Source organism: Eriocheir sinensis, chromosome 29, assembly GCF_024679095.1.
Source record: "Eriocheir sinensis breed Jianghai 21 chromosome 29, ASM2467909v1, whole genome shotgun sequence".
Classification (NCBI taxonomy): Eukaryota; Metazoa; Arthropoda; class Malacostraca; order Decapoda; family Varunidae; genus Eriocheir; species Eriocheir sinensis.
In genome coordinates, this window is record NC_066537.1 from 12,567,044 (window position 1) to 12,583,490 (window position 16,447).

Below are 16,447 nucleotides of genomic sequence, written 5' to 3' on the forward strand. Positions count from 1 at the left end.
GAACAAGAGGAACAAGTCGTAACCCCACCCATAGAAAAAGAAAAAGGACAATGGGAATGAAAGGATGGGGAAAGAAGAAAAGGAGGAAAGAAAAAGAAGAAAACTAGACTTGTGGTAAAAAAAGGGGGCAAGAAAGGGAGAACAAGAGGAACAATTAAGTCGTAACCCCACCCATAGAAAAATAAGGAAAAAGGACTAAAGGAAGGGGAAGAAAAGAGGGAAAGAAGAAAAGGAAAGAAAAAAGAAGGAAAACTGAACATGTGCCCCCCTCCCCCCCCAAAAAAAAAACGGAGCGAAAAAGAGAACAACAAGAACAAGTCGTAATCCCACCCATAGAAAAATAAAAGGAAAAAGAACTAATGGAAGTAGGGGGAAGGAAGGGAGAGGCGGGAGAAAGAAGGAAAAGAAAGAGAAGAACAAGGCTGACACGTGTGTGGTGGCAAAAACGGATCGAGAAAGAGAGAACGTATGAGCATAATGTGACTCGGACGTCCAACAGCAGAACATAAAATGAAGTAATGAAACCTGTTGAGCAAGGCCACCTCTCTCTCTCTCTCTCTCTCTCACACACACGCCAGCCCCTCCCTCTCTCCCCCTTATACACGGTACGTTCTCTCTCTCTCTCTCTCACACACACACACACACACAACACGCGTACGTACAGCCCCTTCTCTCTCTCTCTCTCTCTCTCTCTCTCTCTCACACACACACACACACACAAGCCTTCTCTCTCTCTCTCTCTCACACACACACACACACGTACGGCCGCTCTCTCACACACATTCCTCCACACAGGCTTCTCTCTCTCTCTCTCTCTCTCTCTCTCACGTTGGGGGAGGGAGTTTCACAGAACGTTCGGAGAGAGACTCGGCTCCGAACCTCAACAGGCGTTCATAAAAGCCGTTCTTCCCCCGCCCTTCACCGCCTTCCTATTTTGACGCCACAAATCACCTCTATCGATCACGTGGCCGCCTCCTTAACACTTTATTAGCATTCACGTCTCCGGGGCATCATCATCATCGTCACCATCATCATCATCGTGACTCAGGGAGACAAACGAGCGTCTTGGAAACGACTAAGGGGGCATAAAGGGAGGTTGCTGAGTGGCCACGTGTGACTCTCTCTCTCTCTCTCTCTCTCTCTCTCTCGTACGTATATATGCTGCCTGTTCTCACGTTGGGGAAGGAATTTTTAGGGAACGTTCTGAGAGAGACTCGGCTACGAACCTCAATAGGAGCCCATAAATGAGGTTCTTACCCCGTCCTAACAACTGATCGTTTGTATGTCTTCTCCATAAGTATAATACGGGTGACTTGAATTCCTTCCTCTCCCCTTCCCCCCCACCTCTCTCTCTAGCCCATATACCCATCCATTCTTCCTTCTGTATTCCTAACCTACTACTTTCTTTACCTTTCTCCTCTCTGATCTTTAATTACCGCACATGTTTTTTTTCAAGTTCATCATTCCTCCCTTCCTTTGTTCATTTCCTTCTCTTCTCTTCGTCCTCTTTATCTGCTTTTGATTTCTCCACTCCATGTCTCCTTTCTCTTTCTCTCTCTCTCTCTCTTCCTGCCTATCTATCAACCTTGCCATCTCGATTCCTCTAACATCTCTCTCTAACTATTGAACACATAAATGCACAATCATTACTCAATAATTTGGATGAAATCAACCTATTAATCAACGAAAGGCAAATCGACATATTATGCATCAGTGAATCATGGTTACTCACACACACCCCAGACTCACACGCGAACATTCCTAACTTTAAACTTTACAGACAAGACAGAGGCAAAGGCGGAGGGGCATGTATATATGTTCATAATGACTTACACTCAGCTTCGATAAACACAGGCGTACCTAAACACGAAGGGGTAGATGAAATTTGTATCCAAGTTCAATGCAGAAAACTACCCTCCATCCTTATAAACAGTATCTACCGACATCCTAAGGCCTGTTCTACTTCATTTGATCACATAGAAGACACATTGAGGGCGTTAATTATGCGTAAAAAGACATTTTTCTTATTAGGTGACCTCAACGACAACCTCCTCCTACCCAACAGTAAACTATCACGTATAATAGCCAACAATAAGCTTACACAAATTATAAACACACCCACACGAGTGACACCCACTTCTGCAACCCTCCTAGACGTGATCATCACTAACAAGCCAGATCTTATCACTCATTCCTACGTAATCCCTTGCACAGTCGCAGACCATGAGCTTATAGGCGCCTCTGTCAACATCCTTAAACCCAAGCGCCAACCCATCACCGTAACTAAACGTGACCTAAGAAAATATAACAGCGACCTTCTATGCTCCCATATCCTAGAGGAAACCTCCACACTAAATGAGATATTACGCACTGACGATGTCGATAAACAAGTGTCTATACTAACATCTGTCATTACTACCAGTCTCGACAGAAGCGCTCCGATATCTAATATCGTTCTTCACCGACCCCCCGCACCTTGGATCAATGATGAAATTAAAGAGGCATTAGCAGAACGCAAGAAAGCTCAAAGGATATTAAAAAATCACAGATATAACATGATTATACAGCAAAACTATAAAGAAATAAAGAAAAACGTCAAACGTCTACTAACCACTTCAAAGAAAAATTACTACCACCAAGAACTACATACCTGCAAAAATAACACAGCTGCAACTTGGAACACATTAAAAACTATTATTCCTAGTAAAACACAGAGCACGACCCACCCGCCCCTTGAGAACATAAGTGAAAAAGCTGAAGATTTTAATAACTTCTTTGCGAACGTCGACCTAACCACATACGAATCAACTCAAGAATCATTAACAGTCGAAAACCGTAATCACCTTAACGAAGCTCCTAACATCCCGGTCGCGCCCTCTACCCCCACTAATCTCGCGCTTTTCAGACCTCAGCCAGTAGACCAGAACACAATCATCTTAACTGTAAAACAGCTTCAAAATACTAAATCGTTTGGTTGTGATAACATTTCCCAAAGGTTTATCAAAGACTCACTTATAGTTATCATCTTCTACCTCACAACCATCATAAATACCTCATCGTCACAGGCATTTTCCTGCCTCCTGGAAAAATGCTGTTGTCACCCCACTATATAAAACGGTAACCCAGACGAAATAGGAAATTATCGTCTCATCTCTCTACTTCCAATTTTTTCAAAATATTAGAAAAGGTAGTTGCCAATCAATTAATGTCATTCCTGAACTTAACAAACTTCTCTCCGACCCAACACGGCTTTAGACCAAAACTCTACAGAGACAGCGCTGCAAGTCATTACCAATAAAATTTATGATAATATAGACAACAAACAAATATCACTTTTAACACTCTGCGACCTTTCTAAAGCCTTCGACAGTGTCAGCCACACCATCTTACTCCGAAAACTTCAACAGATTAATGTTGACACCTACTGGTTTGACAATTACCTCGATGACAGGTCACAGTCAGTCCGCATCAAAGACATCGTCTCATCCAAGAAATCAGTAGCCTTTGAGTCCCCAAGGCTCAATACTAGCCCAACATTATTCAATATCCATGTAAATGACATATCTACCTATATCAATAACTGCCTTCTAGTACAATACGCTGACGACACACAGTTCCTCCACAGCGGTAATATCAACGAAATAAATACTTTAATTAATAAAACTGAGATCACTTTGAAACAAATAAGAACCTATTTTCTACAGAACGGCCTTCAGCTAAACATCAGTAAGACACAATGTATCTTCCTAGGCACACGCCAACTCCTGGCACACATACCTAACAACACCACCATCAGATGTGCTGATGGCGTTATACAGCCCCTCCTCCATGTTAAGAACCTTGGCTTTCATCTGGATTCACACATGACCTTCGACAGACACATAAATGAAATGACTAGGAAAACAATGGGAACCTTAAATTTCATTAACAGACACAAAGATCTCTTCAACAAAGAAACACGCTTAATGGTTATCCAGACTTTGGTATTAAGCATCATAAAATACGGCATCACAATATGGGGGACAACAAACTCAACTTTAATAAACAAAGTGCAAAAACTACAAAACTTCGCGATAAAAGTGGCAGATGGGAAAGCCAGGAAATACGATCATGTCACTCCATTATTTAAAGATTTACAATGGCTTAAAATCAAAGACCTAATCACCTTTAACCTCATCACAAGTGTTTAAGCAGAAAATAAAGGATTACTCAGACCACATCCTCTCTCTCCCAACTGTTAACTATATGACTGACTCAACAACAAGACAACAAAACAATCTCTACGTCCCGAGAACCAACACCGACACAGGTGCAAGAGCCTTTCATGTATTAGGTCCTAAATTATGGAACCAACTACCGAATGAAATAAAAGACTCTCATAATCTGACCACATTAAAATCAATTCTTAAAAAGAAGCTGTTGACCTCTGCATGAATGTATTATCTACTTTACTGCCTTCTGTATATTCTATCATGTATATTTAGATGTATAATACACCATGTATATTTATATGTATAACCTACCATGTATATTTAGATGTTTAGAATAACCACTTTTTAGTGGAAATAAAGTTTATTATTATTATTATTATTATTATTATTATTATCCTGCCTATCTATCAACCTTGCCATCTCGATTCCTCTAACATCTCTCTCTCTCTCTCTCTCTCTCTCTCTTCCTGCCTATCTATCAACCTTGCCATCTCGATTCCTCTCACATTCTCTCTCTCTCTCTCTCTCTCTCTCTCTCTCTCTCTCTCTCTCTCTCTCAGACGTTGGTGTGGCCGTGGGAGAGCGTGATGGCGAGGGCGAGGTCGGGGTTGTAGGTGATGACGAGCAGCCTCTTCTTGTCGTCCTCGTGCAGGGAGACGAGCACATCGTTGTCCCCCTCCGTAAGGTCCCTTCGCGATGCCTTGGCCGCCTCCCGCTCTAGCCACGCGACCTTAATTGTACGGTTGTTGTTATTGGAAGAAGGAGAGTTTTGATAGGGATGGGAGGGGAGGAGAGGCAGGGAGGAAGGAATTAAAGGATTATACGGAAGGAAGGAAAGGGAGTTTTGAAGATAAGGAGGGAAGGAAGGGGAGGAGAGGGTAGGAATATGAATGAATGAAGGAAGGAAGGAAGAGAGGGAAGAGGAACATGGGAACGAAGAAAGGTACGTATAGGGAGGAGGGAAAGAAGAGTTTTGAAGATAAGGAAGGAAGGAAGGGGAGGAAAGGGTAAGAAGGACGGAAGAGGGAAGAGGAGCATAGGAAGAAAGAAAGGAAGGAGGAAGAGTTTTGAAGATAAGGAAGGATGAGGAAGAGAGGGTAGGAAGGAATTAAGGAGGGAAGAAGAGCATGGGAAAGAAGGAAGGAAGGTCCTACGCCGCGCATATTATTAAAGTGACATAAGTGTATAATATTATAATGGTTGTTTTGTGACAAGACTAATCTGTCCTCCTCTCTCTCTCTCCTGATAACTGTTTCCTAGAATCCTGTTATCTGCATCATTATCTATTACGAATGTTAATGGATATATAGCCATGAATTTTCTCTTACATCTCACATTTATTGAGCCATACTGTCAATGAATATCGATTGGAGTAGGCTATATACTCTCTTCTAATTACACTACCATTTTCTAGGGCTTCCTCCTTGAAAGAATTGGGCATCTCTCTGCCAACGAAAAAAAAAAAAAAAAAAATCTTTCCCTATCTACCTATTTATTCCCATTTTCCTTTCACTTATCCTTCCATCCATCTTCCTTCTTTCCTTTTTCATACTTCTTCCTCTTAACCCTCTTTAATTATCGATCTAACCCACATACCCGTCCTTTCGATCCTTCCTTTAGCACCTCTAACCTTTTTTTCTTTCTTTCTCTTTCAGTAGGTTAATTATCTCTCCTCTTCGTTCTTTCCCTCATATTATATCCTCTCTCTCTCTCTTCTTGACAAGCTCCCCCCCTCTCTCTCTCTCTCTTCCTCCCTTCTCCCTTGCTGTTTACCTGCAACAATAAACTATCAATCAATCAATCTCTCTCTCCTTGACCAACGTACCTCTCCGCCTCTCTATCTCCTTGACCAACCTCTCTCTCTATCTCCTTGACCAACCTCTCTCTCTCTCTCTCTCACCTCCTTGACCAGCCTCTCCGCCTCCTCTCTGGGCGAGCCCGAGGCGGGGGTGCTGCACTCCTTCACTCCCTCCTTCATCTCCTTCAGCCGCTTCTTCGTGTCCCAGATGAACCTGTTGGCAGATACGTGCTTGGATCGACTTGAATGCTGGATGACTGATAGATGACACTGGTGGATGACGGGTGATTCTTTTTTTTTTAAGTAAAGGAAGCAGCTCAAGGTCAACGTAGCCTATAAGTTGTGTTTTTAATTATGTCACTGATTGGTGTAGGGATGAATCGCTCTATCACCATGTAAGTTCTCTCTTTTGACAATTCCTCTATACTTTTTTATACAGGAACAGATTAGTGGGCTTTTTTTAAACTAATTTCCTTTGCTGGAAAAAAAGACAATGGGAAAAGGGGAGAGAACAAAAGTGAAGAAACAACAATAAAAAAGCAATAAAACAAATAAATCAGAGGAAAACAACAAAAATCTGCCATTCGACCTCTCTCTCTCTCTCTCTCCCTCTCATATTTCACCTCTTTACATCTGAACTTCATTTACTGTGATAGTAGATAGAAAGTTAGATAGATAGATAGTTAGATAGATAGATAGAGAGAGAGAGAGAGAGAGAGAGAGAGAGAGAGAGAGAGAGAGACTTATTCCGCTACCCACTTTGAGGCTTTATTGAGGGAGTGGAAAACCTCCTTGATCATGTCCTCAAGCCCTTGGAGGTGGCCGCTGTGTTGGTCCAGCTGGTCCTCCACGGCCATCTGAAGATTCTCCAGCGTGGCCCTCTGAGTCTCCACCCACTGAGGAAGGAAGCAGAGAACTATATGTGAAAAGATTCCCATTTATATTTTCCTGTTTCTTTTTTCACTCCCAAAAGAAACAAGCAGAGAAATGAATGCTGTAAAAATGTTCCTCCTTCTTCTCTTCCTTTTTTCTCTTTCCCACCCACTGAGGAAGGAGCCAGAGAACTATATGTGAAAAGACTCCCACTGACATTTTCCTCTTTTATTTTCACTCCCTAAAGAAACAAGCAGAGAAATGAATGCTGTAAAAATGCTCCTCCTTCTTCTCTTCCTTTTTGCTCTTTCCCACCCACTGAGGAAGGGGACAAATATATGTGAAAAGACTCCCATTAACATATTCCTCTTATATTTTTACTCCCAAAAGAAACAAGCAGAGAAATGAATGCTGTAAAAATGCTCCTCCTTCTTCTCTTCCTTTTTGCTCTTTCCCACCCACTGAGGAAGGAGACAAATATATGTGAAAAGACTCCCATTAACATATTCCTCTTATATTTTTACTCCCAAAAGAAACAAGCAGAGAAATGAATGCTGTAAAAATGTTCCTCCTTCTTCTCTTCCTTTCTGCTCTCTCCCACCCACTGAGGAAGGAGACTGAGAAATATATGTGTGAAAATATTACTTCTTTTTTTCATCATTCCTCTTTCCACTCCTCTGCTTCTTCTTCCTCTTCTCGACCAAAAAATGTTTGTATACTCTTCTTTTTCCTCTTCTAGTCTCCCTCCTCTCAAAATGTCCCTACTCCTCTCCCTCTTCTTTTTCTTCCTACTGAGGGAATAAACATAGTAATATAATGTGAAAATAATCCTTTCTACATTTCTCCTTTTTTCTACTCCCCTAAAAATGTTCCTACTCCTCTTCTTCCTCTTTCCTTCTGAACTCAATAATGCCCCTCCTCCTCCTCCTCCTCTTTTCCATCCACTGAGGGAAGAAATGGAGTAATGTATGTGAAAAGATTCCTGACAATCTTTTCCCTTTTCCACCTCCTCTAAAAAATGTTCCTACTTGGCATCTTCCTCCCCTTCCTCATTCCTTCTGAACTCAATAACGCCCCTTCTCCTCTTCCTCCTCTTTTCCATCCACTGAGGGAAGAAATGGAGTAATGTATGTGAAAAGATTCCTGATAAAATTTTCCCTTTTCCGCCTCCTCTAAAAAATGTTCCTACTTGGCCTCTTCCTCCCCTTCCTCATTCCTTCTGAACCCAATAATGTCCCTCCTCCTCTTTTCCATCCACTGAGGGAAGAAATGGAGTAATGTATGTGAAAATTCCTGACAAAATTTTCCCTTTTCCACCTCCTCTAAAAAATGTTCCTACTCCTCTTCTTCCCCTTCCTCTTTTCCACCCCAAAAAATTTCTATTCTTCCTTGCTTTGACCTTGTAAAAAAAGTACATAAAAAATAGGAAAAAGGGAAAACCATACTAATATAATAAATACCAGCCACAGTCAACACAAACACAATCTCTGACCCAAGGAACCAAACCTAACCCTCTCAACTCCTTCCTTGCTCTGACCTTGTAAAAAAAGCACATAAAAAAATAGGAAAAAGGGAAAACCATACTAATATAATAAATACCAGCCACAATCAACACAAACACAAGCACAGTTTCTGAACCAAGGAACTAAACCTAACCCTCTCAACTCTTTCCTTGCTCTGACCTTGTAAAAAAAGCACATAAAAAAATAGGAAAAAGGGAAAACCATACTAATATAATAAATACCAGCCACAATCAACACAAACACAAGCACAATTTCTGAACCAAGGAACTAAACCTAACCCTCTCAACTCCTTCCTTGCTCTGACCTTGTAAAAAAAGCACATAAAAAAATAGGAAAAAGGGAAAACCATACTAATATAATAAATACTAGCCACAATCAACACAAACACAAGCACAATCTCTGACCCAAGGAACTAAACCTAACCCTCTCAACTCCTTCCTTGCTCTGACCTTTGCTATCGGAGTGAGTTCATGGTAGCGGCAGGTGTTGGTGGCGGGTTCCTTGCACTCCTCACACCAGAAGTCCTGCGGCGCGAAGGACACCTCAGGTACAGATGGAGCCCTGGAAAGCCTCTTCAGGTCCCTCATGTGTGCTAGGACGTACCTGAGAAATGGAGAGCAGATCCAGAAGTTGTGGGTTATTTTTATTTATCATTTATTACTTTATCTATTACTCTATTGTATTTATCATTCATTTTGTACAGTGCAGATCAAGGGCAGAACAAATGCAAGAAATTCAATTCTATTCTATATTTATCATCTTATTTATCATTTCTTTTATACATTATTATACAGCTTAAGGGCAGAACAAAAGCATGCAATAAATGCCAAGAACCCAAAGCTCCCAAAACAGGATACAGAAAACACTAAATAAAACAAACGGACTAGAAAAATTCACCTGTTGATCTTTAGTTACCTGTTGGTCTGTAGCTTGTTGGTGCTGACTTCCGAGCGACACAGCGGACATATCACCATCAAACCCTTGGGTATCTGTGGTTCAGCATTGGGGGGCAATGGTGGGCTGACCTCGGGCCGCCTGACTGACATGTGGGAGGTGGGTGTTGCCGGGGATGAGGTTGGGGTTGGGGGAAGAGGGTCATGGGGCTGCCTGGTGGTGGGTGAGGTTGGTCCTTGGCCAGCTATGCGACGGAGAGCTGCATGGCCCGTACGTGTCTCCAGGGTGTTGATGAGGGCGTTGATGCGGCTACTCCTGGCAGTATTAGCAGCAGAAATTGTAGCTGTGGTGTTGGCTACTTCCTGCTCATGGCCATTCCAGTACACCAAAAAAAGAAAGTTTAGGTTAGCGTGTGTACCATAAAGCTGTTTGTGGTATAAAAGGGCACATAAAATCCCTACACATCAATAAAAGTAAAGTTAGGTTAGTGTGTGTGTGTGCATATGTGTGTGCCATAAAGTCGTATGTGATATTAAGGCAACATAAAATTCTCACATAATGATAAAAGCCAAGTTAGGTTAGTGTGTGTGTGTGTGTGTGTGTGTGTGTGGCATAGAGTTGTGTGGTATAAGGGCAACATAAAAATCCCACACAGCCAGGTTAAGTTTGTGTGTGTGCCATGAAGGTGTGTGTCTGTGTGTGTGTTATAAGGAGGCTGTGGCATGCGCGCGTACGTGTGTACCTGTAGCCCGTTCTTCTGAGCATTGTTGCACGTGAGGTTGGTGATGCAGGAGGTACAGAGGGTGTGCAAGCATGGCATCATCTTGGGGGTGCGGCGGCCCTCATCGTAAGGCTCCAGGCACACCGGGCAGTCTAGGCCGTCCTGCAGGAGGGGGTCAAGACAGGAAAAGGAGTTAGGTTGTAATTCAGCGGTGATTTTTTCTCTTTTTCTACAGCAAGGGAGGCAGCTCATGGGGAAAAAAAAAAAAAAAAAAAAAACAGTAAGGAAAAAGCCTGCTAGATGCTGCTCCTATGAAAGAAAACGGAATAAGAGGCCAGAGGAGAGGTCAGTTTCAGGTGGAGAGGTGTCTTGATACTCTCCTCTTGAAAGAAATGTTAGTGGGAGAGTGATATAATAACTGATATTACCAAGAGGACATACAAGACAAAAAAAGCTGTCATAATTGAAGGCTACTGATAACTTTATACTCTGCCACACACATAATAATCTAGATCCTCACTTTAGTTACGGGGAAGAGGGTAATGTTATATAGATATATAAGACAGAAAAAAAGATGTTATAATTGACGGTTACTGATATGTTTTACTCTGCCACACACATAATAATCTAGATCCTCACTTTAGTTACTGGGAAGAGGGTAATGTTACTAAGATATATAAGACAGAAAAAAAGATGTTATAATTGAAGGTTACTGATATGTTTTACTCTGCCACACACATAATAATCTAGATCCTCACTTTAGTTACTGGGAAGAGGGTAATGTTACTAAGATATTATGTAAGACAGAAAAAAAGTTGTTATTATTGAAGGTTACTGATGTGTTATACTCTCCCACACACATAATAATTCTAGATCCTCACTTTAGTTACTGGGAAGAGGGTAATGTTACTAAGATATTATACAAGACAGAAAAAAAGTTGTTATTATTGAAGGTTACTGATATGTTTTACTCTCCCATACACGTAATAACCTAGACCTTCACATTAGGGTATCAGGACACCTCTCCTCCCGAAATTGACCTATCTTTCGGCCACCCCTCTAACTTTTTATAGGAGCAGTGAGTAGCAGGCTTTTTTTTCACATTTGTTGCCTTTTTTGTGTGCCCTTGAGCTGACTCCTCTGCTGTAAAAATAAAGTTACTGGGGGTAGGGTGATGTTACTAAGGTTTCATACAAGACAGAAAAAAAAGAAGCCATTATATTTGAATTTTACTGATAATACTCTGCCACACACAGTAATCCAGACATTCACATTCAGTACAACTTGCTTTTACTCATATAAGGAAATACAACATGATCGACTCACCATGTCATAATTTGAGTCACTCTCCCCCTGGACGTTGCTGTAAATCACCTCTTGTTGTTCCATCGTGGAGGTCTCGCTTGTGATCGACAGACTCCTTAGTTGTCACTGTAGCGATAGCCTTTCAGAGCCAGCTTGCATCCTATCCCTGACGACTCAAATCTCTCTTCTACTTCGCTTCTCCTCTTTTTGTCTAACATCGGTATTTTCCACAACTTAAATGTAATACTAAACTGTCACACAAAAATCAATTCTTTATATCATTCAACGTAACATGCTTCACTTTATTCCGAATCTTGTCCACCTGTTCACTCGTCACCTCACACAGTCAGGACGATGGGCTTCCTCTGCATCCATCACTGTATACAATGCCATCCCGGTATCTCTATCTTATCAGGTCCAGCAGATAACACAGAAGAGCTAATACATTTGAGATATAACATGCACCACTCCACTCAAGGTACTCAAGGACTCAACTCTGCACATGCACTATCCAAGCAGGGAAAAAATAAATAAATAAATGAAAATGAAAATAAATGGTGCTATATAAAAAAACAAAGAAATGAGCTGTCTGTAAAAAATGGAGCAATCTAAAACCAGAAAACTTGATTAGATATGTCAGGAAATGGGAGGAGGAAAAATAACAAAAGAACTATAATAGATAAATAAAAATTAGAAAAGTTAAATCAATAAGAAAAAAAAATGTATCCTTTGAAATAGCTGATGTCCTTCACAATTCGGTACAGAAACGGAACAAGGAAAACCACACATACAGATAAGTGAGTGGAAGGCAAACTGTGGTGGTGACCCGGATATTCTTCAGTCTCATTGTGGGCATCAAGCCAACACACACATTTACTGGGATTTATAATTATTACTAGACTGACCTAATTTGTGGCAAGGGGAAGTAGATCTAAATGATACAACAATGCCCACACACTCCTCAACATCATTACACACCATAATAACACATTCTTCAGGGTTTAGCATTGTTATTACTAGACTAAAATACTTAACCATACATTCTTCAAGGTTTGTATTTGTTGTTATTGCTAGACTAACCTAATATTATGGCAGGGGAAGCGTTCCACAAATACAACATTTCACCAGCATTATACACCAAGGTGGCACACACATTCCGGTTACCAGTTGTTATTATACATATTAACCTACTCTGTTTTGGCAAGAGAAAGTAGAGGCCCATAATTGCAACACTTACCACACTCTCTCCACCAAAATTATAGACCACAGCATCGTTGCTAGATTATCGTAGTCAGAGCATAGTATTTACCGGTTTCTGACGCCTAGTAATTATTGCCAAGAAACATCAGGATCTAACTCTTTTAACGATAACTATGAATGAGTTTCGTTACTGGAGCCCAGAAGAGTTTTGGGCTAGGAAGTCGGGAAATATAAGACAATATATACAACAATCTGGCAACGTTGGACCACAGTAACACATTCTACAGTTTACAATGTTATTACTGGAGTAACCTTGGTAAAAGATCAAGTCCCACTTATACAACCCTTAACCTGGTGGCAGCGAGGGGCCAAATTTGTGGCTTTATCATGTAGCAGTGACGGGCCAAATTTGTGCCATGATATAGACCCCCAGAAATAGATGATGCATAAACTGATCATAAATGTGTTGATATATATTATGAAATGGTTTGAGTGAGTGATGATTTTTTTCTCATTTTTCTTGCTTAGAGGGAAGAGCCTTTAAGAAACATGATCCCCGCAGCTACCGGGTTAAGCTTCAAGCTGCAACACCCCCTCATTGGTACCTTCCTAAGTGAATGACATACACCTACTCATAGCCCAGACCTCCTTGCTGTTATGGGTCAGATTCAGGTCAAGCATCACCTGTCACACTCTTCTCACCACCTCTTGAGTCAGTCACCTAGAGTCACAATGGAGGCTGGAAAGTTGAGTTTTAATGGGAGATTCATAGGGAAAGGAATAGTTTGAAAAAAATGCTGCACTCAACAGGTCGAATAGTAGTGAAACACACTTTACCAGCACCTACACATTCCTGGGACACACCTGTTGCCCAAGACTACCTGTAAAATATCACAACTTTGCCACACACATACACACTGGGCGGGAAGGCAGCTTAACAGACAACATAAGGAAAGACTACACAATGGATAAATATTTGTGTCCCTTTTATTATAGCAAACAGTTAGCACAGAGGAGTCATACAACATATCACATCACTCCATAGTCCATTAGTACACCTGACAGTCAGTATAAAACAAAGTAACTGAGAGCACAGAGGAGACGAAAATTAAGTTGCCTTGGGCTGAAGTATAAAAAGAGAAAGAGAGAGAGAGAAAGAGAGCAGCCACCAGCGAGTCTTTCCTCCCTCTTCAGCTCATGAGATAGCCGCTGAAAAGATGGAGAAAAATCACTTAAACTTTGTGAGTTAATTATCTCTATTTTGTTTGTGCTTATGCCTTTTGTGTATATATTACTTCTTTTTTTTCTTTTGTTTGTTTGTACCTTTTATATATTAATTATCTCTCTTTTGTTTGTTCCTTTTGTATAACAGGGTGAGGATTATTCTGGCTAATCAACTAACTACAACTACTAGAATAACAAATGCTACTACTACTACTGTTACTACTATGTGCTATTATTACATTACTACTACTACTACTGCTGCTACTACTATTTCCACCATTTCTACTACTACTACTACTACCGTACATCTAATTGCAAACAACTACTATAACAATCACTAATATAACAGGAGGAGATTGCACTTTCTTACTGATGAAATAACTATAACTACAGCTATTACAACAACAAATGCTGCTACTACTACAACTTCCACTACATTTAACAACAAACAAGCATGCACAACTCTGTACTTACGGGAGCTTGATCTTCATAAATGCGTAACAGGCGATGGCAGAGATGATGATACACGCAAAGCCGATAATGATGAGGAGGATGCGGTTGAGCTTGGGAGTGGAGGGCGAATGGGTCTGGTCCAGGACAATGAACCCAATGCCGCCAAGCGCAAACATGAAGGACGAAGCCAGACCTTCCATGATGTATTGTCCATTGACGCGGTAAGCCATGAACGCCACCTAAAAGAGAGGGAGAGATGTGAGGAAGTGTGGGAGAGGATTATGTGAGAAAAAGAAGTAGAGAAGGAGAAAATAGGTGAGGAAGATATATGACAATAATAATAATAATATTAATGATATCAACACCAATACTTACGGGGCGTGAGTGTCCATGCTCATCAGTGGTGGAGCCAACACTTGGGGGCTCCACAATGACGTCGTAGATGATGCCTGAGGGGGATAGAAGGGGAGGGGACCAATTGATAAACTGACAAAACTCCACCTTAATCTAATGCCACAAAGACAGTAACCTCACTGCAAAAAAATACAAATTACTACAACACAGTAACCTATCCCCATTATAATAGTAACTTATCACCACTAAAATAGTAACCCACACCAATAGATGGTAAAGTATTGCAGCTGAAATAGTAATCTATTGCTACAAAATTTGCTGCAGTTTTGGTAGCTGTTTTTCACTGATAGTTATTGCCATATGAAATAGTATCATTTTATCAAAAAATATTGATCTCTAAAATAAACAGAATAGGTATACTGAATATCCTAAACTACGGCATATGTACTTACTGCCAGTCACCAGAAAGTAAAAAAAAAACCAATGAAGCCTGCCTAAAGGCGTGTATATGTTAAACTAGTAGTGTATATCTGTGTTAAGATGACCATACATACACAAGGCGGGGCTGGAGGCAGCCTGTGTGTGTATAGGGGGGGGGGTTATCCAGCCAGGCCTGCCACGGCGGCCGGATAGAAAACAACCGGTGTTTTAAAATTCCATCTGGCGCCGCCTGAGTGTGTGTGGGCGTGTGGGGTGTGGCCTGCCGTTACCTCAGGCAGAGATCTCGATGTCAGTTGTGTTGACAACATTATTTAGGATTTTTATCATGTTATTTGAGATTTTCATGGTGCTGACAACATAATTCAGGATTCTTATGCTATATAATGCACACGAAGCAATCTCCAACAAGTCATTATCAGGCAGTGGATCTGTGTCGTCAGCATAATAGTTTGATGCGTACGGTACAGTTTCACGAGGCAGCCTGTGTGTGTGTGTGTGTGTGTGTGTGTGTGCACCTCGATGCCCCGCCCCTTTTCATCGGCAGGACAGGCCGGGCCTGAGTGTGTGTGGCCGGCTAAATAGCATTTATAACTGTGAGCGTGTATTATTGTGTAGGAGCATTTATTGTTATATGTATAGGAGTAGTGTGAAGTTGGTGATAATAATGACACTTATAATCCTACTCTAAGCCCCCCACTCACCGCCGGTCACCAGGAAGTATGACAGCAGGATGAAGGAGAACACGGCCATGGGCGAGGGCACGGCCACCCAGGAGGGCCGCTTCAGCTTGAGGCGCGGCAGCTCCAGCACCAGGAAGGGCAAAGAGTACACGAAGTCCACCATCTTGATCTATTTATCGCGGCGGCAGACGCTGACACCTCCCAAGACTCTCCGGCCGCCTGCTGCTCGCCGCCACAACACAACACTGGGCCCTGGCCGCCTTGTGTCCCGCTCCCTGATTGGTTGGTTGCCTTGCTCGCCGTCACTCCTGCCTTCCTATTGGTGGATTTTAGAACCAATCACAGCCCTCAACGCGTCTTCCTCAAGGGATCATTCGTATAATTGTTTATATGGTCAATAATACATGGATGGGCTGGGATGGGAATGGGAGGATTGCAAGGACAGAGAGGGAATGGATGCTGCTGCTGCTGGGACTGAGTGATGAAGCAAATGATAGAATTATAGAAGCCATGAAGGGTTTTCTGGAAAAGATGTGGTGTGCAAGAAATAGGGAATTGGAAGATTTGTAATGGATAGTTTTTTTTTTTTTTTTTACAGGGTGTGCCGATACGAAGGCCTGACTCTCCAACGGGTCACCTGTATAGCAAGAGCAAGAGCATACGGTTAAGGTGCGCGTGGCCTCGGTGTTCATATCCGACACATTAAGCCTTGAGGTTTGAGACTGTGGCGGGAAATGACACAAGAGTTAGTGCGACGTGCTATCAAAAAT

General features: G+C 41.7%; 2 protein-coding genes across 4 annotated transcripts; both read right to left on the reverse strand.

The window, feature by feature from the left end:
• Positions 1 to 97: 97 nt before the first annotated feature.
• LOC127005081 (E3 ubiquitin-protein ligase TRIM9-like) lies at positions 98 to 11,806 on the reverse strand. Of its 3 annotated transcripts, none has more exons than XR_007758264.1 (8): positions 11,347 to 11,806; positions 10,042 to 10,182; positions 9,321 to 9,661; positions 8,855 to 9,008; positions 6,769 to 6,905; positions 6,112 to 6,223; positions 4,695 to 4,941; positions 98 to 1,585 (listed from the first exon to the last, which is right to left on the reverse strand). XR_007758264.1 is itself a non-coding variant. In XM_050873589.1 (7 exons), the coding sequence occupies exons 1-7, from the start codon at positions 11,407 to 11,409 to the stop codon at positions 4,768 to 4,770; spliced, it is 1,122 nt and encodes a 373-aa protein (XP_050729546.1). In that variant the 5' UTR covers positions 11,410 to 11,806; the 3' UTR covers positions 3,910 to 4,767. The 3 variants fall into 3 exon arrangements, 1 of the variants encoding a protein (XP_050729546.1); XR_007758265.1 differs by having other exon boundaries at positions 98 to 1,545; positions 4,647 to 4,941; XM_050873589.1 differs by lacking the exon at positions 98 to 1,585 and having other exon boundaries at positions 3,910 to 4,941.
• Positions 11,807 to 13,496: 1,690 nt separating this feature from the next.
• On the reverse strand, positions 13,497 to 15,939 carry LOC127005082 (oligosaccharyltransferase complex subunit OSTC-like). Its single transcript, XM_050873590.1, has 4 exons — positions 15,699 to 15,939; positions 14,578 to 14,651; positions 14,224 to 14,441; positions 13,497 to 13,734 (listed from the first exon to the last, which is right to left on the reverse strand). Exons 1-4 carry the CDS (start codon positions 15,838 to 15,840, stop codon positions 13,716 to 13,718), a joined length of 453 nt encoding a protein of 150 aa, XP_050729547.1. The 5' UTR covers positions 15,841 to 15,939; the 3' UTR covers positions 13,497 to 13,715.
• Positions 15,940 to 16,447: the final 508 nt, after the last annotated feature.

What these genes read in the sequence shown, in the direction of transcription:
- LOC127005082 (XM_050873590.1), bottom strand. Translation starts at nt 15,840, where the DNA reads ATGGTGGACTTCGTGTACTCTTTGCCCTTCCTGGTGCTGGAGCTGCCG. An exon ending in ATACTTCCTGGTGACCGGCG is followed by an intron (nt 14,652 to 15,698) that starts GTGAGTGGGGGG and finishes TATCCCCCTCAG; the next exon opens with GCATCATCTACGACGTCATT. An exon ending in AGCATGGACACTCACGCCCC is followed by an intron (nt 14,442 to 14,577) that starts GTAAGTATTGGT and finishes CCTCTCTTTTAG; the next exon opens with GTGGCGTTCATGGCTTACCG.
- LOC127005081 (XM_050873589.1), bottom strand. Translation starts at nt 11,409, where the DNA reads ATGGAACAACAAGAGGTGATTTACAGCAACGTCCAGGGGGAGAGTGAC. An exon ending in AACAAGCTACAGACCAACAG is followed by an intron (nt 9,009 to 9,320) that starts GTAACTAAAGAT and finishes TCCATTTCTCAG; the next exon opens with GTACGTCCTAGCACACATGA. An exon ending in CGGAGAGGCTGGTCAAGGAG is followed by an intron (nt 4,942 to 6,111) that starts GTGAGAGAGAGA and finishes CGTACAATTAAG; the next exon opens with GTCGCGTGGCTAGAGCGGGA.